Source organism: Hemiscyllium ocellatum, chromosome 4, assembly GCF_020745735.1.
Source record: "Hemiscyllium ocellatum isolate sHemOce1 chromosome 4, sHemOce1.pat.X.cur, whole genome shotgun sequence".
Classification (NCBI taxonomy): Eukaryota; Metazoa; Chordata; class Chondrichthyes; order Orectolobiformes; family Hemiscylliidae; genus Hemiscyllium; species Hemiscyllium ocellatum.
Genome location: NC_083404.1, coordinates 125,433,665 through 125,458,667, shown reverse-complemented (window position 1 = coordinate 125,458,667; position 25,003 = coordinate 125,433,665). Strand labels below are relative to the sequence as shown.

Below are 25,003 nucleotides of genomic sequence, written 5' to 3'. Positions count from 1 at the left end.
CTGTGATAATGGATGGTTATAAATTCAGTTATGCAGCATCAGAACACAGATTTTTCTTATACTTTTGACAGTTCACTTTGACAGATCTGTTGGCAATTCCAATGAACTTAACAGTAATAGGTTTATGCATCTTTAAGCACGCATTCATACCTGTTTCCAATAATTTTATGCGTAGTTAGACCTATGTTCAACAATTCCAAAGAGCAACTGACTAATCAAAATGAACCCTGACCTCTACCAAAAGGCATGTCATGTCCATCAAAGGTGCCACAGGACCAGATTCAAAGTAGCACTATATTTCTTCAAGAAAGAAATGCACACATTTCAGACGTACCCTTACTAAGTCCATTCCCGACAGTCGAGTTTCACAATACTGAGCTACCTTAAGTGAGGGCAGCTGTTGATTTAGATTGTCAGCTGCCTCCTTGAACAGAACTGGTATGCATCTGGACTGAACCACATTGCCACTCCCTGAAATGAGAAGTGTTATGTCTGGGCCAGACTTTCATTTCTTGGCTCATTCGCCATCTCTGCCACATTGTGGTGAATATCCAAGTTGTTAAGTCAGATAAGCAAAGGTTCAGTCAAAGAGACAAATTTTAAGCAGTGCACTAAAGGAGGAAAGTGTGATAGAAAGGGAACTCCAGAGCTCAGAACCTCAAGTCGTGTATAAATTAATGTTATGGCAGCTTAAGGATCCTTAATTGGAGGGATATTTCAGAGGGTTGTGGGGCTAGAAGAGGTAACAGAGATAGGGAAGGGCATGGCTGCAATGAGAATAGATAACAACAAAGATGATAGTAAACACAATATATGCTCTTTGTCTGGAAGCATGTGAGTTTGGTATGAGTTAGGACATAGGCAGCAGAGTTTAGGGCTGGCTTTAGGTTTATGAGAGGCCAGCCAGGAGTGTGTTGGAATTGTCAAGCCCACAGCCAACATGGACATGATAGAGGGTTTCTGCAGATTAGATGCTGTATAACTTGCAATATGTTATGAGTCTTTTCTACGTTTGAGTGTAAGAGCTGGAAAGTCATGTTAAAATTGTACACAAAGTTGGTTTGGCTGCATTTAGAATACTGTGTACAGTTCTAGTCGCCACATTACCAAAAGGATGTGGATGCTTTGGAGAGGATGCAGAGAAGGTTGCCTGGTATGGAAGGTACTAGCAATGAAGAGAGGTTGAGTAGGTTAGGTTTGTTTTCATTAAAAGAAGGAAGTTTGAGGGGCGACCTGATTAAGGTCTACAAAATCACGAAGGACATAGACAGGGTAGATAGAGATAAGCTTTTTCCCAGGATGAAGGATTCAATAACGAGAGGTCACCCTTTCAAGGTGACAGGTGGAAAGTTTAAGGGGGATACATGAGGCAAGTGCTTTATACAGAGGGTGTTAGGTGTCTGGAATGCATTGCCAGCAGATGTGATAGAGACAGGCATGGTAGATTCATTTAAGATGCACCTGGACAGATGCATGAGTAGGTGGAGAGCAGAGGGATGCAGATGCTTAAGAATTGGGCAACAGGTTTAGACAGTACATTTGGATCGGCTCAGGCTTGGAGGACCGAAGGGCCTGTTTCTGGCTGTAAATTTTCTTTGTTCTTCGTTTACTGAAATTTATTGAAATCATAGTTTTTCGTTTATGTATTGTGACAATATTATGCAAGCACACTTATTTGAGTTTCATCGTATCATTCTGTCATATTTATTTACAGAGTAACATTGGGAATGGACCTGTATTTATGATAGAATGGTTAAGCTCAGACTTATAAAGCGTGACATTAAAATTCCAGACTTAGATTTATCAGGCTGTTGTTATTGTTGAACTTGGATACATGTTGTAGTTCTGATTTATTTTCTAACATGGTCACACACTGATTAATTACAAAGTGATACTGTGACCAGACCCAGCCATATTATAGAGTGACACTGTGAATGGGTACACAATGTTTTATAATGAACCATGGCTCAAGTCAACCTATTACAGAGTGACTGAACGTTTAGGACAGGATTTAAGGTAGAAGCAAATTGCTGCAGATGCTGAACTCTATATTGAAAACAAATGCTGGAGATCAGAACCGGATTTAATGCTCCTTTGCTGGCAGGTTTAGGATGGTGGGTGACCTTAACTAAGTACATTCATTCTTTTTATTTGAAAAAAAAATTTGTAATGCAACCTATTGCATTAATACTCTTCACAATTCAAGTGTGGGCGGCACGGTGGCACAGTGGTTAGCACTGCTGCCTCACAGCGCTTGAAGACCCGGGTTCAATTCCCGACTCAGGCGACTGACTGTGTGGAGTTTGCACGTTCTCCCCGTGTCAGCGTGGGTTTCCTCCGGGTGCTCCGGTTTCCTCCCACAGTCACAAAGATGTGCGGGTCAGGTGAATTGGCCATGCTAAATTGCCCGTAGTGTTAGGTAAGGGGTAAATGTAGGGGTATGGGTGGGTTTCGCTTCGGCGGGTCGGTGTGGACTTGTTGGGCCGAAGGGCCTGTTTCCACACTGTAAAATCTAATCTAATCTAATCTAGCCATAAATTGTCAGAACTGATTTCAACAGACCAAACAGTAATATCCCTCACTCTACTCAGCTAAAAATATCTATTACCATACAATCATTTAGTGTGGAAACAGGCCACTTGGTCCATCAAGTCCACACCAGCCTCCAAAAAGCATTCCACTCAAACCCACCTTCCCACTGATGCAATTCCTATAACCCTGCATTTCCCATGGCCAATCTATCTAGCCTGAACATCTTTGTCCTGTAGGAGGAAACCTATACAGACAGAGAGAGAATGCGCAAACTCCACACAGACAATTGCCAGAGGCTGGCATTGAACCTGAGTCACTGGTGCTGTGAGGCTGCAGTGCTAACCACTGAGTCACAATACCTTCTCTACAATTTCTCTACAATACCTTCCTCCTTGTACCTGAAGCTTAGAGGTCAGTAAGTGCTCATTTTAACTAATTGGTTCCCTATTTAACTTCCTTCCATCCTATCTTCCTCCTTTTAAAGACAAAGTCTGAGGAGCCCACTTGGGCTTTTCAGTTGGGATCATTTAGTTATTTTTCTATGTCGCTTCTTCATGTTTCTTCAATTTCCAGGATCCAGCAGTGTTCTGTCTCCCAAACTCTCCTGTGTGCAACTTTTGGCCCCACTTTTAGCACACTCAGAACCCATTCACTCACAGTGAGTTAAAATTGACCATATCTTTCTCTGTCTTTCTACACCTGTCTCTCCTTGCCTATCTTCTATTCTCTCAGTCTCCTCCACATCCACTTTCTGGCATCTGCAGCTCCTTTCTTTCATCATTGTATCTTCTTCCTTCCAAAATCATCTTAAATGAAAGAACACGATCAGTTTGGCTTCTCCATTAATGCTCCATCTTCACCTGCCCAAAAGATTCTCAGATATGTCTTTTGCCCCCCGTTATAATTTCTCTCGTAACTTGTTTGATTCTATCCAGGCCAGCACCAGCTTCACTCTCTCCCCGGCCACTTTCAGGATACAGCACATTTTAAGGTTAAGGCAGCCCAATGACATAGCCCAAAGTTAAGTGGCAATGTTTTAAAAGAAATGAAGGATGTGAGTGGTCATCACACTAAGTATAGGTGTGTTTTCTGAGTGATGAGAAACTTGGAATGGCAAAACAGTGGAAGATGTAGGTATTCAATCACACAAATCATAAAGACTAGTGTATTGCAAAGGAATGGAATATAGAATGAGTGGAATTCATACAACGATTATATAAAACTCCGGTTAGAATATTCAGTTCTGGATACCTAAACTAAGAAGTGTACAAATGAAACCAGCATTGAAAGGGTTAAGGACAGGTTGCATATACGAGGGCTTGTATTTCTGTGACTGTAAAGATTAAGGGTGAACTAATGAAAATACTTAAGATGTTTTAAGGAGTTAATTCAGTTGATAAAAATGAAATATTTCCTTTGGTGGGGAAATTCCACAAAAAGGAGATAGAACTTTAAAATTACAGAGAGCAGAACCATTCAGAAGAAATGTCAGAAAGCACTGCTTCATGAGCAGACTGGTCCTGGACAATCTGGATCTCTTGGCCCTAGAACTGAGTGAGTTTCGGTCCATTAGAGATTTCAATACAATGTTTGATAGGCCTATAAAAGGCAAAGATTACAGACAAAGACATACAAATAGATTTATGATACAGATCAGGATAGTCTAATGGAATGGTGGAATACCTCCACAAGGTTGAATGGCCTGTTTCTGCCTTTATGTTACCTTTCGGGACACAGAAACATATTGGGAAAGTTGGTTTTCCCTGACTGATTGGGAGACAGCAAAGCTGGAATGGCAGTGAAAATGTTTTATTTTCTAGTTGCTTGCAGACAGAGGATTCAGATCATTCCCTCTTTGGCAGCAAGTATGAATCACCTAGAGCCATTTGCTAAGAAGCAGAGATGGAAGAAAAGACAGCAACCCAGCTACAATCACAACATTCAAACAACAGTGTGTACACAAGCTTACAATCAGCCAAATGACGGGTGCTGTAGAAATGCCTCACCACATAAATGGGGTATGGGGAGCATTCCAAGCAGCAGGAGGTATTTAATAAGAACTCCCACTCACTTGAAGAGCTTCTCTACAATTAATTTAGCGGAAGTGAATGTAATGATTTATATTCCTCTATTAATGTAAAGACAGCAAAATGTTAATGCAGGCAAACATATATTTACACTGATTCTTTTCAACTAACATATAAAGTGGTAGAACATTTAGCACTTTGAAGAGGTTTTAATAGTTGCTTACCTTGTGTGGCGATATAATGGTTTGGTCTGTGATAGCCCTGAAGAGAGGAAATAAAACATTAAATGCCTTTAGCCGCATAATGTAGAAATTGCAAGTGGCTCTCAATGATGTTTCTTTTGACCTAGGTTAGTGAATTACTCTAAAGCAGGTCAAGGAGTTGGAACATCAAATTGCTTGAAGATTGTGACAGGAGTCTTCTATACCAAACTAAAATGCATGCGGCAATTATGCAGATTGTTGGTATTTATGTTGGATATTTGGTCTTCTATATCTATTAGCATTTTTAAAATTCTTTCTCCATGGGATAATCAGCATTTATTGCACATCTTTAATTGCCCAGAGGGCAGTTAAAAATCAACTGCATTGAGGTAAGGATTTTGGTAAGTTGAGGTAAATTGGTTTAAAAAAAACTTCTCTTTCCTTTTTTGTAACTTTAGTCTCAACTTAAGTAAGTCTTAAAATTAAGAATGGCAGGAGACCTCAGACCCATATTATGCTCCTCTTATTCAATGTGGGAACTCAGGGACACAGCTGGTGTTCCTGACTCCTTCACATGCAGGAACTGTATCCAGTTGCAGCTCTTGTTAGACTGCATGATGGGTCTGGAGTTGCGGATGGACTCACTTTGGAGTATACGTGATGCTGAGGGGGTCATGAAGAGCACGTTTAGTGAATTGGTCACACTGCAGATTAGGATTGCTGAGGGAGAAAGGGAGTGGGTGACCAAAAGGCAGAGAAAGAGCAGGAAGGCAGTGCAGGTGTCCCTTGCGGTCATCTCCCTCCAAAGCAGGTATGTTGTTTGGATACTATTGAGGGGGCTGGTTCACCTGGGGAACCAGGTTCAGGGAAAGATGGCTAGCTCTGCTGTACAGAAGGGTGGGAAAAAAAAGTGGAAGGGCCACAGTCATAGGGGATTCAAATGTAAGAGGAATAGATAGTGGTTTTGTGGTCAATAATGAGACTCCCAAATAGTATGTTGCCTCCCAGGTGCACAGGTCAAGGATGTCTCGGATTGACTGCAGAAAACTCTCAAGGGTGAGGGTGAACAGCCAGTTGCCATGGTATATGTAGGCACTAATGATATAGGTAAAAAAACCAGAATAAGGTCCGACACAAAGAATTTAGGGAGTTAGGAACCAAATTAAAAAGTAGGACCTCAGAGGTAGTAATCTCAGGATTGCTACCAGCGCTAAATGCAAGTCAAAATAGGAATGATAGAATATTCAGGATGAATGCGTGGCTTGAGAGATGATGCAGGAGGGAGGGGTTCAGATTTTTGGGACATTGGGACCAGTGGGGGAGGTGGGACAATTACAAAATTGGATGGTCTACACCTGGTCAGGACTGGAACCAGCGTCCTTGGGGATTCTTTTGTTAATGCTGTTGGGGAGGGTTTAAACTAATGTAGCAGGGGTTGGAAACCAAATGAGGAGGTTAGTGGATAGTAAAGACTTAGTAACTAAAGCCTGTAAAGAAATAGATAATAAAGTTAGCATGACTAAGGGGAAGAGTAGACAGGAAGCAGCGGATGAACGCAGAGGAACTGGTGGTCTGAGGTGCATTTGTTCCAATGCAAGAAGAATAGTAGGTTACGCAGATAATTTTAGGGCTTGGATTAGTACCTGGGAGAATGATGTTATTGCTATTGCTGAGATGTGTTTGAGGGAAGGGCAAGATTGGCAATGAAATGTCTCAGGATATCGATGCCTCAGGTGCAATAGAGAGGGAAGATAAAAGGGGTGGAGGAGTTGCATTACTGGTCAGTGAGGATATTATAGCTGTGCTGAAGGAGGGCACTATGGAGAACTTGAGCAGTGAGGCAGTGAGGCAAACAGGAACAGGAAGAATGTGGTAACAATGTTGGGGCTGTACTCCAGGCCTCCCAACAGCGAGCGTGAGATAGAAATACAAATATGTAGAGAGATCATGGAAAGATGTAGGAGCAACAGGGTGGTGGTGATAGGAGATTTTAATTTTCCCAACATTGACTGGGATTCACTTAGTGTTACAGGTCTAGATGAAGTAGAATTTGTAAGGAGCATCCAAGATGTTTTCTAGAGCAGTATGTAAATAGTTTAACTCAGGCAGGGGCCACACTGGACCAGGTGTTGGGGTATGAACCCATCCAGGTGGTTGAAGTTTCAGTAGCAGATTACTTTGGGAATACTGATCTTGACCTAGAGCAATCAAGGAGGGAGGAAGTGTTGTGTATTCTAAGAGGCATTAAGATGGACTGGATGGGATCTATCCCAGGTTACTGAGGGAAATGAGAAAGGATATAGCTGAGGCTATAACAGATATCTTTGCAGCATCCTTGAAAATGGGGGAGGTCCATTCAGAGGACTGGAGAATTGCTAATGATGTCCCCTTGTTTAAGAAGGGTAGCAGGGATAATTCAGGTAATTTCAGACCTGTGAGCCTGATATTAATGGTAGGGGAGCTACTGGAGAAGATACTAAGTGATAGGATATTTACCCATTTGAAAGAAAATGGGCTTATTAGTGATAGGCATTGTTTTGTGCAGCAAAGGTCATGTTTTACAAACTAATAGAATTCTTTTAAGAGGTGACAAACTTGATTGATGAGGGAAGGGATGTAGATGCTATATACATTACTTTGGTAAGGCATTCAGTAAGGTTCCCCATGATAGTCTGATGAAGGTGAAGTTGCATGGCGTCCATAGTGTCCTAGCTAGATGGATAGAGAACTGGTTGGGCAACAGGAGACAGAGTAGCAGCGGAAGGGAGTTTCTCAAAATGGAGACCTGTGACCTGTGGTGCTCCACAGGGATCAGTGCTGGGACCACTGTTGTTTGTGATGTACATAAATGATTTGGAGGAAGGTGTAGGTTGCCTCATTAGCAAGTTTGCAGATGACACTAAGATTGGTGGAGTAGCAGATAGTGGAGGGGACCGTCAGAAAATAAAGCAGAAATATAGATAAATTGGAGAGTTGGGCAGAGAAACGGCAGATGGAGTTCAATCCAGACAAATGTAAGGTGATGCATTTTGGAAAGTACAATTCCAGAGGGGACTACAAAGTAAATGGAAAAGTCCTGGGGAAAATTGATGTACACACAGATCAGGGTGTTCAGATGCATTGTTCCCTGAAGGTGGCAATGCAGGTCAATACAGTGGTCAAGAAGGCATACAGCATGCTTTCCTTCATCGGATAGAGTACTGAGTACAAGAGGTGGCAAGTCATGTTACAATTATATAAAACTTTGGTTCAGCCACATTTGGAAAACTACGTACAGTTCTGGTTGCCACTTTACCAAAAGGATGTGGATGTTTTGGAGAGGTTGCAGAGGAGGTTCACCAGGCTGTTGCCTGGTGCGGAGGGTGCTAGCTATGAGGAGAGGTTGAGTAGATTAGGATTATTTTCATTAGAAAGAAGGCAGTTGAGGGGGGACCTGATTGAGGCCTTGAAAATCATGAGAGCTTAGGCAGGGTGTTTCGCAAGAAACCTTTTTCAGAATGGAGGACTCAATTACTAGGGGTCATGAGTTCAAAGTGAGAGGGGGGAAAGTTTAGCGGAGATATATGTGGAAAGTTCTTTACGTAGAGGGTGGTGGATGCCTGGAATGCATTGCCAGCAGAGGTGGTAGGGGCGAGATGTATCTAGACAGATACATGAATGGGCAGGGAGCATAGGGATGCAGATCCTTAGAAAATAGACAGCAGATTTAAATCGAGGATCTGGATTGGTGCAGACTTAAGTGCTGAAGGGCCTGTTCCTGTGCTGTAATGTTTTTTGTTCTTTGTTCATATTGCTGTGGGTCTTGAGTCACATATAGCCAAGACCAGGAAAGGATGGCAGTTTTCTTCCTTAAAAGGCATTAATGAATCAGATGGGTTTTCTGATCATTGACCGCAGTTTCACAATCACCATTAGGGCAGCTTTCTATTCCAGATTTTTATTTTATTTTTGTTCTCTATTTGATTTTTTGGTGATTCTTTTATGTTAATAACCTCTGTTTTAGCTCTTTCCTACAAGTGGAAGACATCGTCTTTGTATGTTTAAAACCTTTCCTTCCTTTTTCCAGTTATTTTTAGTCTTGGCAGTGGACTGCAGCTCAGGTACTGTGTGAAAGTCAAACGTTATCAGTCCGCAGGTTAATGGATGAGGGAACTATCAGCAGCAGGACAGAGGTGAGGGGGAATACTTGAGAGCACTTTTAAAAAAATAATTGTGTTGCCAAACACAGTGCCAATACTAAAGTTTGGTTTGAAAGGTGATTGTCAGTGTAAGTGCAGGCTAGGGGTCTGAAAGGATTGATATTGAGGAGTGAGATGAATCTCAAGGCCTTCTTTAAAGTCTCTGTAACACTGTTTGTCATATCGATGCGACCTGTAACCAATTGGTAACATACAGTTAGCTTGGTAAATGCATGATACTTTTTCAGGTCAGTTAAATCTCTCTTGAAGACTTATATGTAGCACTATTAATTTATAGATCCATCCACTGCATTATGGTCTAGCACTATCAGAGTTACTAATAGGTGCAAAGTCAAAAACTTAGCACCTCATCTGATAACAGAAGTTGATGATACATTTATGCCTACACGAAGATCCTTTCAGACCCCTAGCCTGCACTTACACTGACAATCACCTTTCAAACCAAACTTTAGTATTGGCACTGTGTTTGGCAACACAATTATTTTTTTAAAAATGCTCTCAAGTATTCCCCCTCACCTCTGTCCTGCTGCTGATAATTCCCTCATACGTTCCATTCATTAACCTGCGGACTGATAATGTTTGACTTTCACACAGTACCTGAGCTGCAGTCCACTGCAAAGACTAAAAATAACTGGAAAAAGGTAGGAAAGGTTTTAAACATACATAGGCGATGTCTTCCACTTGTAGGAAAGAGCTAAAACAGAGGTTATTAACATAAAAGAATCACCAAGAAATCAAGTAGAAAACAAAAATAAAATAAAAATCTGGAATAGAAAGCTGCCCTAATGGTGATTGTGAAACTACGGTCAATGATCAGAAAACCCATCTGATTCATTAATGCCTTTTAAGGAAACTGCCATCCTTTCCTGGTCTTGGCTATATGTGACTCAAAACCCACAGCAATATGAACAAAGAACAAAAAACATTACAGCACAGGAACAGGCCCTTCAGCACTCTAAATCTGCACCAATCCAGATCCTCGATTTAAATCTGCCATCTATTTTCTAAGGATCTGCATCCCTATGCTCCCTGCCCATTCATGTATCTGTCTAGATACATCTCGCCCCTACCACCTCTGCTGGCAATGCATTCCAGGCATCCACCACCCTCTGCGTAAAGAACTTTCCACATATATCTCCACTAAGCTTTCCCCCCTCTCACTTTGAACTCATGACCCCTAGTAATTGAGTCCTCCACTCTGACAAAGGTTTCTTGCGAAACACCCTGCCTAAGCTCTCATGATTTTCAAGGCCTCAATCAGGTCCCCCCTCAACTGCCTTCTTTCTAATGAAAATAATCCTAATCTACTCAACCTCTCCTCATAGCTAGCACCCTCCGCACCAGGCAACAGCCTGGTGAACCTCCTCTGCAGCCTCTCCAAAACATCCACATCCTTTTGGTAAAGTGGCGACCAGAACTACGTAGTATTCCGGTCGTTCTCCTCAACAATAAGTATATTGCTTTGAATATTGTTGGGGGGGATGGCCTATCAGGGGTAAGCTGCAGTGACCGGATCTCTGGCACGAGGTCCAGCTCTGAGGCCCAGAAGGGAAAGGGGGAGAGGTAGAGAGCGCTAGTTATAGGAGACTCTATAGTTAAAGGGACAGACAGGTGGTTCTTTGGACATGGGCAAGACTCTCGGATGGTTTGTTGCCTCCCGGGTGCCAGGGTCCGAGGCGCCTCGGACCATGTCTTCAGAATCCTTAAGGGGGAGGGTGTGCAGCCAGAAGTCGTGGTGCACATTGGCACCAATGACACAGGTAGGAAGAGGGGTGGGGAAGTCATTCAGGAGCTCAGGGAGTTAGGCTGGAAGCTTAAAGCTAGGACGGACAGAGTCGTCATCTCTGGGTTATTGCCGGTGCCATGTGACAGTGAGGTAAGGAATAGGGAGAGAGTGCAGTTGAACTCGTGGCTGCAAGGATGGTGTAAGAGGAAGGGCTTCAGGTATTTGGACAATTGGACTGCATTCTGGGGAAAGTGGGACCTGTACAAGCAGGATGGGTTGCACCTGAACCAGAAAGGCACCAATATCCTGGGAGGTAGGTTTGCTAGCACTTTTCGGGGGGTGGGGGGGGGTGGTTTAAACTAATTTGGCAGGGGGATGGGATCCGGACTTGCTGTCGTCATTTCCGCCACCTCCAAACGGACCCCACCACCAGGGATATATTTCCCTCCCCTCCCCTATCAGCGTTCCGCAAAGACCACTCCCTTCGTGACTCCCTCGTCAGGTCCACACCCCCCACCAACCCAACCTCCACTCCCGGCACCTTCCCCAGCAACCGCAGGAAATGTAAAACTTGCACCCACACCTCCTCCCTCACATCCCTCCAAGGCCCCAAGGGATCCTTCCATATCCGCCACAAGTTCACCTGTACCTCCACACACATCATCTATTGCATCCGCTGCACCCGATGTGGCCTCCTCTACATTGGGGAGACGGGCCGCTTACTTGCGGAACACTTCAGAGAACACCTCAGGGACGCCCGGACCAACCAACCCAACCACCCCGTGGCTCAACACTTTAACTCTCCCTCCCACTCCACCGAGGACATGCAGGTCCTTGGACTCCTCCACCGGCAAAACATAACAACACGATGGTTGGAGGAAGAATGCCTCATCTTCCGCCTGGGAACCCTCCAACCACATGGGATGAACTCGGATTTCTCCAGTTTCCTCATTTCCTCTCCCCCCACCTTGTCTCAGTCGGTTCCCTCAACTCAGCACCGCCCTCTTAATCTGCAATCTTCTTCCTCACCTCTCCGCCCCCACCCCACTCCGGCCTATCACCCTCACCTTGACCTCCTTCCACCTATCACATCTCCATCGCCCCTCCCCCAAGTCCCTCCTCCCTACCTTTTATCTTAACCTGCCTGCCACCCTCTCCTCATTCCTGATGAAGGGCTTATGCCCGAAATGTCGAATTTCTTGTTCCTTGGATGCTGCCTGACCTGCTGTGCTTTAACCAGCAACGCATTTTCAACTGTGATCTCCAGCATCTGCAGACCTCATTTTTTTACAGCAAGTAGGTTAGCTGTTTTTCAGGATGTCCAAGAATGTAGAGAGGCTGTGGAGAAGGTAGCACTGACAGGGAATACTTGTGGACACAGAGATGGGCTCTAGTGCGTATACTTCAACGCAAGGACTATCAGAAATAAGGTGGGTGAACTTAAGGCATGGATCGGTACTTGGGACTACGATGTTGTGGCCGTCACGGAAACGTGGATAGAAGAGGGACAGGAATGGTTGTTGGAGGTTCCTAGTTTCAGATGTTTCAGTAAGATTGGGGGGGGGAGTGGTAAAAAAGGGGGGGGGGTGGCGTTGCTAATTAGAAATGGTATAATGGCTGCAGAAAGGCAGTTCGAGGGGGATCTGCCTTTGGAGGTAGTATGGGCTGAAGTTAGAAATAGGAAAGGAGCAGTCACCTTGTTGGGTTTTTACTATAGGCCCCCCATTAGCAGCAGAGATGTGGAGAAACAGATTGGGAAACAGATTTTGGAAAGGTGCAGAAGCCACAGAGTAGTATCATGGGCGATTTCAACTTCCCAAATATTGATTGGAAACTCTTTAGATCAATTAGATTGGATGGGGCGGTGTTTGTGCAGTGTGTCTAGGAAGCTTTTCTAACTCAGTTTGTAGATTGTCCGACCAGAGGGGAGGCCATATTGGATTTGGTACTTGGTAACGAACTGGGACAAATGATGGGCTTGTTAGTGGGTGAGTATTTTGGTGATGGTGACCACAATTCTATGACTTTCACCTTGGTTATGGAGAGAGATAGGTGCGTGCAACAGGGCAGGTTTTACAATTGGGGGAAGAGTAAATACAAGACAGGATCTGAGGAGCATAAATTGGGAGCACAGGCTGTCAGGGAAGGATGTCGTTGAAATGTGGAACTGTCTCAGTCCAATGTTGCTGAAAGACTCATTCATGTTTCCCTAGCTAATCTATCCTAATGAACTCCTGACTAGTCTCCCACATTCTAACCTCTGTAAACTTGAGATCAATCAAGCGCTTAACTCATTTTAAATCATATCAAGTCTTTGTCCCTTGTCACCCCTGTGCTCACTGACCTACTGTGAGTCCTGTTCAAACAATGAACTGATTTTAAAATTCTCATTCTCATTTTGCAAATCCCTCTATGGTCTCCTTATCTCAAGAATCTCTTTCAGCCCTAAAACTCTGTGTGATATTAGTGATTTTCAAATTTTAACCACTTGACCATGCCCAACCTTAGTCACTCCACCAAGTAGGCCATACCTTCAGATGATGAGGCCTTAAACTCTAGAATTCTGTTCATAAACTTTCTACATCTTCAATTTGCTTTCTTTTAAGAACCTACTTAAAACCTATCTCTTTAAACAAGCTTTTGGTCATCTGGCCTAATATATCCGTGGGTGGCTTGATATTTTGTTTTGTAATGATCCTATGTAGTACCTTGGGATTGACTAATATATTAAAGGCGCTACAAATTAGAAGTATTGTTGTAACAGTGTTTACTTCTGCAGATTTGTAAATGTGTTCACTAATGATTCGTTTAGCATGATCTATAGATTTACATTTTCTCATGCCTTTCACTTAGCACAATCTCCAAGCACTCCTAGGTCAGTGCAGCATGATGAGATATAAAATAAGCAACCGTCTATTGTGCTATTACGATGGATAAGAATGTACCTATATTTATGAAGAAATCAGTATTTCAATAAATGTTCTTTTCCAAAGTGCTCATGATTCCATGAGAAGTAGGATGACTAAAACCTTCACAAGTGCATTTATATTCTTACACAAAGCAATCACAGGTATTCTTCGCCACAATAGACTCAACCACAACACTAAAAGCACCCCCTACAGTATAATATTCAATCCACCGCTCACACTAAAGGGATGAAAGCAGTGACTCTCTGGCAGTTAGCAAAGAAAATGAATTTGTGACAGTCAGTTCCTAATGGGCACAAGCCCATTGAACAAAACTGCCCATAATCAGCATCAAACTGACAGCTTCACTCTTTGAAGCCACAGAATGACTAGTGCGGGAAATGCAAGTAGCACGCTGGTATAGTGGGACATGCTGTTCAGAGATTGTCAATTTGTTACAACAGAGTGAAAAGAGCTTTAGTCTGAATCTACTTGATGTTCTACCTGACCTGAAAGCATTTGATGTTGGCAGCTTTCACCAAAAGTGAAAAAAAGATTTCTTCATTCAGCAATGTTGACTCTTAACCAACTAAAGAAAGAAACCAAATTCAGGTTTACATTTAATAATTTCAATACTTACTTCCACATAGTTTGCATTAATATAGTCAGAGTTTGAATCTCCCTCCAATGGTTGCAACCTGACCCGAGAATGATCATCTGAAAAAGAGATAAATCAAGATTCATTCATGAATCACCTTGAACCATAAAGGAAGACAGAAATTTGCTTTTGGACTGAGCCATGAGGAGGAGACATGGTGGAGCACTGAATCTTCTGACTTTCAAATATTATCGTTGGCAGCTCAGACCAAAATAATCAAGGCATGATCCTAACTTGCTATTCATTTCCCTTGAGATTCCTTTCTCTCCAAGCAGCTCTCCTGCATTCCCCACCATCTCCCATGCCACCGACTCCTCCATCCCAGAGCTCCGTCCCAATTTTAGATTAGATTACTTACAGTGTGAAAACAGGCCCTTCGGCCCAACAAGTCCACACCAACCCGCCGAAGCGCAACCCACCCATACCCTACATTTACCCCTTACCTAACACTACAGGCAATTTAGCATGGCCAATTCACCTGACCTGCACATCTTTGGACTGTGGGAGGAAACCGGAGCACCCGGGGGAAACCCACGCAGCCACAGGGAGAACGTGCAAACTCCACACAGTCAGTCGCCTGAGGCGGGAATTGAATCCGGGTCTCTGGCGAAGTGAGGCAGCAGTGCTAACCACTGTGCCACCGTGCCGCCCACATTCCTAGACTTTTTCTCCTCCCATTTTCTACATTCCTAGACTTGCAGAAGGCACTGGCTAAAGAACTAGAGTCACTACCACTCTCTCAGTATGAAGAAAGGCAGGAAACATTATGGTCATAGAATGAGAGAATCCCACAGTGTCAAAGCAAACCATTCAGTCTAGCAAATCCACACCTACCCTCCGAAAAGCATCCCACACAGACCCTACCCTGAAAACCCTGTATTTTTTCATGGCTAATCCACCTGGCTTGCACATCCCAGGACACTATGGGCAATTTAGCAAGGCCAATCCACCCTAACCTGAACAGCTTTGGACTGTGGGAGGAAACCAAAGCGTCAAGAGGAAATTCAGTCAGACACAGGGAGAATGGGCAGTCACCCAAGGGTGGAATCAAACACATGTTCCTGGTACAGTGAAGCAACAGTGCTAACCACTGAGCGACCATGCTGCCCAGGTCCATCAGCCTTTGTCCCAGTTTCACATATTGGAGATCTTCCAGAATGATTCACCAACTGAATGCAGAAGCTATGGTATATAAAAGCAGATTTGGCCATGATATATATTTAAATATTGCATTTTCTAATGGTTCCCAGATTCCACCCTCCCCAACATGAACACTACCACTCAAACAAAAGCAAAATACTGCGTTTGCTGGACATCTGAAATGAAGACAGAAACTGCTGGAGAAACTTAGCAGGTCTGAAAGCATCTGTGAAGAGAAAAATCAGAGTCAATGCCTTGAGTCCAGTAAAACTCTTCTCCAGAGCAGAAAGGAGTTGGAAAATAATAATTTTGCGCTGTTGACTGAGGAGGAAGAGTAATAAGTGAACGAGAAAGTGTGTGCTCAGAGCAAAAGACAAAGGGAGTACAAATGGTGATAGAAGAGAGACATAAATTCAATGTAAATGATTAGTGTGAAAGTGAGAAATGGGTCCTGTCTGCTGACAGTAAGGTTAACATGCATAACAAAGACATGGCAAGGCATGGGCCGTGGGTTGTGGTGTCAACAAAATGCAGGTCAGAGAACATGGTCTGAAGTTGGTGGATTCAATATTAATCTCTAGAGCTAGAAAGTATCTAAATGGAAAATGAGGTACTCCACCAGCTTGCATTGAGCTCTACTGGAATACAGTAGCAGGCACATGCCAGAAATGATAGCAAGATGCCTTACTGAAATGGCAAGGTTGGGGCCATTCCTTCAGACAGAGTAGAGATCCAATTGCTGCAAACTATGTTGAGGCCAACTCAAAATTAACATGCACTTTGTCCTCAAACTTTAACCTTTCCCTGCAGATAACTGCGGAAGGAGCCATGAGTAGAACCTCCTTCATTCTGGCCAGGTCTTCAAATCCAGAGGATCGTTAGGAACACCTCATCTCATTATCCCACAGGATATTGGGGCATGCCTACTGACTGAGACAGGCTGATTGGTGCAACAATTGTTACGGATGAAGGGAGTCCCTCCTGTGAGGACCTGGTCAGATCACATCTGAGACACTCAAAATGAAAAACGGTTGGTTTGCAGCCTACACTGTGGACAAGACAGGCAGCCTGAAGAGCAACATAAAAGAAAATAATGTAGTTCTTCATTCAGCACTCCATTCATTGGTCACAAGAGAGATCAATCACTAGCTTCCTCAGCATCACAAACACAAACTAACCCATGAACAAATAAGCTGCATTCATCGTTGACCTGCAATGCTCTGACAGCTGGTGATTTGATTCCTCCTGCAGGATGTACAACGACTTCATAAGCTGCACATGTACGCTCATCAAGATGCATTTATTTTTGCACCTTAGTAAGGCTATATAAATGATCAAAGTAAATATGCCATCAATTGTACAACAGCTTTCTAAAGTAAAGATATATTTGCTTCATAAAATGTCAATCTAATTCCTTGTGACTGCAATTAAAAACAAAGCAGAAGGAAAAAGGACTAGCAAGTTTGATTTTTTTTTTCTCCAATCTACCATGAAGTCCTACAATCACAAACCACAGCACAGGTATATGTTCAACCTGAGCAGCAGCTTTCCAATGTCTTTCAAAGCCTTGTTGGAATCAGATGCCTGCCTGTTTCTAATGTAATGGCCCTGGGACACTCCCTATAATTCATATCTGTGGGATTTTTTAGCAGCAGTTTGGGAATAACATTCAGAATAAAATCAAAAGACAGTTTCCTTCTGATTTAATATTAACATATTTGCTGGTCATAGAGTCATACAGCATCAAAAAAGACCCTTCGGTCCAACCAGTCCATGCCGACCATAATCCCAAATTAAACGAGTCCTGCCTCCCACGCTGGGGCCATATCCTTCCAAACATTTCTTATTCATGTACCCGTCCAATTGTCTTAACCAAAGCTTGTTGGTTTTTTGAACATGCGTGGCCTGCCTGTTTCAAAATGCTCCATTTGACTATGAAGGAAATGCTGGTGAACAACTTTACTCCAGCTATTTGTTTTGGTCATACCTCATTTAATCATATTTAAAGTTATGTAACGTGCTTCTGCTCTCAGGTATTTCTGACTACTAAGGGTAATTTTAACTGAACCTCCGATCAAGCGAGTGGGTTCAACACTAGGTTATGTCGCATTTATTTGTTGGAGGAGAATACTGAGCCGAGTGTGTGAACACTACAGCCCTCAATGTTATATCACTTCCATCCTCAGCCCTTGATCTTAACTGGAGTGGTGCTTGGATGTTACAATTAGCTTCAATATAGCTTGGCTAAATCAAGGAGAAAAATGTTTCCCTGATTCCTTCTCCCAGCTACTGTCTAATGCCTGCTGCTGGATGGCGTTGAATGAGAACAGAATTAGTCTTAATTTCAGTCAGGTTGTCTGACCTGGATGGTCAGGCTCAGCAAAGAAGAGCCGGTTAATGAAGATGCCAGACATTGACCAGCATTCATGGAGCTCCAATACCCTCAGCAAGGTTCTGGGATTGCTCAGTCCTGGCACTTTTACCAATAAATTAGGGAATATGGCAATGTCTGTAGCTCCTACTTTGAGCAAGATCTGATAGCACTGCTACACAAACCTAATGTGACTGAATACGGCTGCAAATCAATTTCCATATAGACAGCATTGCTAATAGGAAAACAAGTGATTTAAATTGGGGAATTCTGGCTGCTCCGACACAGAGAAATGGATGGTGGTTTCATGAATTAATTTCACATGTAGAAATCACAAAGGAAATGCACCAGCTTATTTTATCACAGTGATAGCCTTCAAAATTCTAAAAGCTCTTTGTATCTTGGGAATTAATGTCTTTGTAATTGCCTCAGTCATTTTACCTTTGTCTCAGAGCTAAACAAATACGCTTAATATCCATGTAACAAGGGATTGGATATTACTGTCCTCTGCCTCCCCATTCCCCACCCCCACCACACCCCCAACCGCCCAACAATTTATCTGCATGCTTACAGGGAAAAGGGGCATCAGGCTGCCCTTTTGGGCTATTCAGATCCTTTGGTGGCCAATTAATGGCCATTTAATTGGCTGGATTTAACAGTTCCCTTCAATGGACCTGAAGGCATTGGGCTCAACCCAATCATTATTACTGTTGGCTGCCTTTTCTTAAGGCATGCTCTCTAGATTGTCAATGAATGATTATAGAATCCCTACAGTGCAGATGGAGGCCATCTGGTCCATTGAGTCTGCACCAACTCTCCAACGAGCATCCCATCCAGACACACTTGCTCCCTCCCATCCCCTTGGGCTAATCCATCTAATCTGCATACCCTCGGACACCACAGGGCAATTTAGCATGGCCATTCCAACCAGCCTCCCAATCTTCGGACTGCAGAAGGAAACCAGTGCACACAGAGAAAACCCAAGCAGATACAGGAGGAATGTGTAACCTCCACACAGGTAGTCACCCAAGGCTGGAATTGAATCGCTGTGAAGTAGCAGTGCTAACCACTAAGCCAACCTGGTTTTAATTCAAATTCAATTGATGCTGGAATGGATGATAAATCAACTCGTGATCTGCAGACTCTGCTACATGTGGGGCAGGTAATGTTTTAAGAGTTGGATGGCTTGGATGTCCATGCACTCCCTCCAATATTTCAACTTCACATTCCTAATAAAGTCTCTTGACATGTTCATTGGCTTTCTGATTGGACCTTCTATGTTTTGGGTTGACCAAAAGCTGGGTGCTGGCATGATTCGGTGAAGACTATTTGTCCCTTTCAGGGATCGCCAAAGTATTCTTGCTGTGCCCGGCAGGTCTCCTGCATGACCAGGTTCTGAAGATGCAGTAGTTTTGAGAGTTTGGCGTCAGGGGAGATGGCTTCAACTGATTAGCACCTCAATGCTGGATGTACGTGTTTGGAAGAGCATTTTGTTATTGGTCTACCTTTCTTGCCACTGAATTTGAAGGACTTTGGAGACCCATGCTCAGCTCTTTGAGATGTTTGATGTCAGTTGTCCACATTTCCACAATGAAAATAGTGTCAAGGAGGTCCACCAACCTGTGGACAACCCATACCCACTTAAGGGCTTCCTCTTGATGCCACAGAGGGATCCACACCAAGCTGTCACAGTGCTACAAACTCAAAATGCTGAAATACATGACGAGACTTGAGAACAAATTCTGCTGCACACTTTAATTTCTGTAATTTGTTTATTCTTCTAAACAATGAGAATCGTTACTTCTGTGTGAGTTGACTGTCTTATATCTATGAGCATGTTGGGGTGATCCAAGGCTGGATACCTGTATCTTTAGCACAGATATTCTTCAATATTTAACAATATTGCTTTACTAATAGGTGAAAAGATGCCATATGTGTGGGCCATTCAACTGATTTATTTCACAATGATATGAATGTACAGTGTAGTTGTTTCACATTCATGAAGGTTTTTGGCATATATTCATGCAAAATAATGAACATGTAACAAAGAAATGAGTTGTTATATTTGACAAATATAGATTGCCTCCTTGCTGTAGCCTGGGGCCAGAACGTCCCCTTATTATTCACATGAAGTACTGGATTTCACAGAGTAGTGCTGACTCTGGAGGCCATTAAAAATGGCTGGAATGAGATGAGGTTTAAATCATACAAGAACTGAGTCATGCCATTTGAAATTGATGCTGAGGTCAAACACATCTCTTTTTCATTCTTTGATGGATTATAACCTGTCATGTGGAAGTCACAAATATATGGAAGTGACTAAATGCTCTTGAAAGGCAGGTAAGGTCTGTTAAGTGTCACAGTTTCATGTTATTTAAATCCCTAGCCCTTTAAACTTTGATTGTTTCAGAGTTAAAAAGGCACCTGCATTAATGGACATCTAGCCAGAATTGATTCTAATGATGCGATTTCATTAAACTCTGTTGAATGTCCTCTCTTCATTATCGACCCGGTCAAGATATCTCTCAATATTAGTTCACTGTCCTAAAGATAGGGCAAATGCAACATTTTATGTATGTACAGTATGTAACAGAGCATTAATATGGTTGTCAGTGATAATGAAAGTGAAGTAGGAGTGGAATCAGGCGATAAGGTAACCTTGTCACTGAGTTTGTGAGACAGGAAACTGGAACGCGTTCAGTAATCAATTGTTTGAGGTTCATGAAACCCACAAGGTGCGCCACATTAGGAGGTGGAATTTACCAAGATATTGCATATGAACAGAAGGCACAAGAAACGCACAAGAAATTATAGCCATGATGTGGAGGTGCCAGTGTTAGACTGGGATGGCCAAAGTTTAAAAATCACACAACACTAGGTTATAGTCCAATGGGTTTATTTGGAAGCACTAGCTTTCTGAGCGCTGCTCCTTCTTCAGCTCCAAAAGCTAGTGCTTCCAAATAAACCTGTTGGACTATAACCTGGTGTTGTGTTATTTTTAAAGAAATTATAGAACCAATAACTATTTTCACTTAACAGTATCCTTTTTGTCATTTGCTGCAATTGAAGACAACTCTGTCTCAGAATAACCTCACTAAGGCAAAGGAAAAGATGCTGTACTGATCACAGAGCTGGATGGCATTGACTGTAGTTGCCAGAGGCATTTGGGGCAAGAACTCTACTGAAACGAACAGACAGAGGGCTGTGAATAACCACTGGGCATTTACATAAATAATGAAGCAAAAGACAGGGGAAGGATTCTTAAAAAGATTTATATGCATTCACCAAGGAGCAACATAAACCAAGATCAGACAGCAATGCCGCAGCAGTGTCACTGAATTCATAAAATAATGCAATCTTTAAGTAGAGTTGGCATCATTTTTCAAGAGGAACAGTACTCACAAGCAATGATATTCCCATATCTATTCTTCATCCTGTTTTCATCTTTCTTGGCAGAATCCCATGGGGCAGACTGTCCTTCATAAAAACTCTGGAACACACAAATGTTACAATTAGCAACAATACTTAAAAAGGATGTTTGATTATAGGTGGGATGGGGGAGAGAAGTAGACAGATAGGTCACAATAACAGTGTCATGCTCCAATAGTACACGGACAGCATTGTGCACACAAAGGGACTGCAAAAATAAAATTAATTTCTTGTCAAGTGAGATCAAATCTTTGAAAGTTGCTCTTCAGACTGACCACAATTAAACTTCCATTCTATTATGGGCATGTATTATTTAAGCTTAATGTAGGAGTTTTATAAGGCTAATGTTACAAAGCTGTGCTACAGATGAAGAAGATACCATGGTTGTTCATGGATTTCCACCTTTCCATTTTAATGGAAGCGAAGTTATGGGTAATTCACCTTTGGCTACATGCAGCAAGCAAATGATGTTGCATGACACTGATACAGATTGAGAATTGTTTACTTTTTTAGGTGATAGTGTAAAATGGACAATATTAAATGGCTACTGATGGGAAAGAACGCCAGGTGTCTGATATTGTTCGCTCCTCACCGGTCTAAATTATTCCTCCCTATCACCTTCCCATCTCACTCCCTTTATTTCTAAGACGGTTCTTACTTGGTTCTTCAGATCAACTGTAACATTCCTGCCACCTATGCTACCTCAGCAAAAAAATAGGGATTGAATTGTGGGGATGGTCTGAGCCGAAAGAGCTCAGGACTCTATTCCATTTACCCACGAATCCACTAAGAATCCGAGCTGAATGAATTCAGTGTAGCACTTTGAAAGTTTATTGAATTGCAGTTTGAAAACAATTGCTGAAGTACTCACTTTACAATCACCAAAAACCAATGCAAACAACATCTTAAATGCAATTGAGAAAATGTAGCAGGTGGAATCAAATATTTGTGTCTGAGGTTGATGGCAATCTGTTTGTTCCTGAGGGAGCCCTTTCATAAGCTGACAGGCTGTTCAACCATGAAATGGTTTTATTTCTCCTCTGGAATGTGTGTGTTTCTGTGTGCATTGTGCAATTTCAACATCTTTTGTTGCCAGTTTGTTTCTCTCTGGCTTGATGCACAACTTAACAAGGAATTCTGTCAAGACAGGAGTAGTCACTACATGGCATAGTTGATTCGCGTAAAGAGTTGGCGACCTGCAGTAAAACAGAATATTTGGACTAATTTGACCTTTGCCCATCCTGGAAGGAAGATTGTATAACATTAACATGCAAATTTCACATGGGTTAGATGATTTGATTGTTGGTAATTATCCAGATATTAAAGTTTAACATTTCTTGGATTTGCAAGAGGAAGATTGGTCAATACTTATGCTTTGTAACTTTGTTGAAACCAGTAATCAGGCCTAACAGACTAGCCTGCATTTACACATCATGCACTTTATGTTTGTATTCTACAAGAAAAGAACCATTTCAGAAAGTTCCAAAGTACGCCAAAGCTAATCAAGTACATTTGAAGCATTGTCATTGTGACGCGGACAACAGGCAAACTAATTGGTACACAGCAATTGCACCCAGATAGCAAAGTGGTAACAACTAGATACCATATTGGCTGAAGGATAAATATTAGTCAGGATACCAACTGCTCTTCCAAAAGAGGATGACAGAATGTTTCTGTTCATTTCAGTGGGTAGGTTTGATGCCAGTTTAATATCTCATCTGGAAGATACAATCTGGCAGTGTAGCCCTCTCAGTAATGCCAGATATGGAGTCAGTGATTCATACAGCACTGAAACAGACCCTTTGGCCCAACTCATGCCGACCAGCTTTCCCAAACTTAACTATTCCCATTTGGTCCATATCCCTCTAAACCTTAGCTCCAGTATATCCAGACTGGGCTATGAAATGTCAGACATATTTTCCAGTGTGGAGGTGGGTACTGCAGATGCTGGAGATTAGAGTCAAGATTAGAGTGGTGCTGAAAAAGCACAGCAGGCCAGGAAGCATCTGAGGGCTTTTGCTTGAAATGTCAATTTTCCCGCTCCTTGGTTGCTGCTTGACCTGCTGTGCTTTTCCAGCACCACTCTAATCGTGACTAATATTTTCCAGTGCTGCTCAAATGACCAATGGCAAAACTACTTGAAGTTCAGGTGAGGATTAATAATGATGCTCTAGCATGGCCAAACATCACACTAATACTCGCTGTCAAAGCTCATCACTTAGACATGAATAAGGGGGTCTTGGAAAAGGTATTGGAGGAAACCTGGAGGTAAAGCCGATAGGAGAGGAAGCAAAGGAAGAAATCTGGGAGAATATCATTTACAAGCTATTTCAAAAAAGACTTTGCAGATGAAAATTGGAGCTTAATGCTTCTAATCACAATTGGCCAGCCATGGTCTTCACCTAGGTGTTGAGTTCAGCTAATCTCACCTTGACCATGTGCATTCCTTGTATTTATTGGACTCACAATGTAATGTAGGGTTGTTGTATGTTGTTATTATTTGGGAACTTGGATTCAAAAGTGAAGGAAAAATAGATTTAAGATTATAATTCCATGAAGATGACTGGTTTGAATAAAGGTCAGAATATCATTCTTGAACAGAGAGTTTAAACATCATTTCAAAGAAAGCATGTAAAGTAATAATTAATTAAAACTACCTGCATAGTTTTTATTAATTCATGGTACATGTGTGTCACTGGCCATGCCAACATTTAGTGCCCATCCCTAATTGCCCAGAGAGCAGTTAAGTATCAGCCACATTGCTGTGGGTCTGGAGTCACGTGTCGGCCAGACCAGGTAAGGATGGCAGTTTCCTTCCCGAAAGGACATGAGGGATGATGGGGATTTCCAACAATTGACAATTCATGGCTATCATTCGACACTTAATTGCTGATTTTGTTTTAAATTGGATCCAATTGCCACTATTTCCATGGTAGGATTCGAACCTGTGTGCCCAGAACATCACCGGGGTTTCTGGGTTAATAATCCAGTCAGGTCTCTGGATTTATAGTCCAGTAATTTTACCAGTACGCCATCACCTTCCCATGAGGTGATGAATTGATTAAATGGTTACATAGTTGAACTTTTATGACATATGGAAAATCAGACCAGGGACCACAATCAGGATTCAGTTTAGAACAACAGGTTCAGACCAATAGAAGAGCAGCTTAACTTGTGGCAGTCCAGACTTTCAGAAATGGAAAAAAAATTGTAACTGCTTTAGCAATTTTAAGTAGACAGGGTATTTTTAAAAATTAGATTCCGAAAAATCAGTGATGTAGCTGGCGTATGTATATTTTGACAAAGAGAATTGCATTTGGTGAGCATATAAAACATTGCTGAAAGGAAGGCTTGCAACTTTGTCAATCAAGTATGAGACTGAAGAGTTGAGGTAAGACTGCTGATGCAGTGGGGTTGTATGTCTGTAAAGAATAAGGTTGGGAAAAGAGTTGAAATTTTCTTTTTGTTGCTAATGTTAAAATTTTCCTAACTTTTCATACATGTCGCTAGCTTTGATTTTTTAAAGTTTGTGTTATAAACATTTGATAAAAGAACATTAGCAGCCTCCCGTGGATTTGATCATTGACTGACCGATGTGGTAACCAAACCGCAAAAGTGAAACTTATGGTCTATGAAACCAGGTTTCATCTGAGATCTGACTTGTCTATCAACTGAGGATCATATCTCAGTCAATCTGGGGAACATGGTTAGGAGGCAGCATTGTAAAGAGGGGAATTAGCTAACGAATTAGATAGTGAATTAGCTGAAAAGAAGCATATAGTACAGAGCTAGCTGTTATCAGTTGAAATAAA

The 25,003-nt window shown here is 42.3% G+C and overlaps 1 protein-coding gene across 5 annotated transcripts in view; it reads right to left on the bottom strand.

The window, feature by feature from the left end:
* Positions 1-25,003, bottom strand: part of LOC132815087 (receptor-type tyrosine-protein phosphatase mu-like) — an 888,844-nt gene that overhangs the window by 79,770 nt on the left and 784,071 nt on the right. For all 5 annotated transcript variants that reach the window (XM_060823829.1, XM_060823832.1, XM_060823830.1 and 2 more), the window contains 3 exons: positions 21,165-21,252; positions 14,234-14,310; positions 4,784-4,820 (listed from right to left, as the gene is read on the bottom strand). In XM_060823829.1, coding sequence (XP_060679812.1) covers positions 4,784-4,820; positions 14,234-14,310; positions 21,165-21,252 — 202 coding nt within the window. The remainder of the gene's footprint in view (positions 1-4,783; positions 4,821-14,233; positions 14,311-21,164; positions 21,253-25,003) is intronic.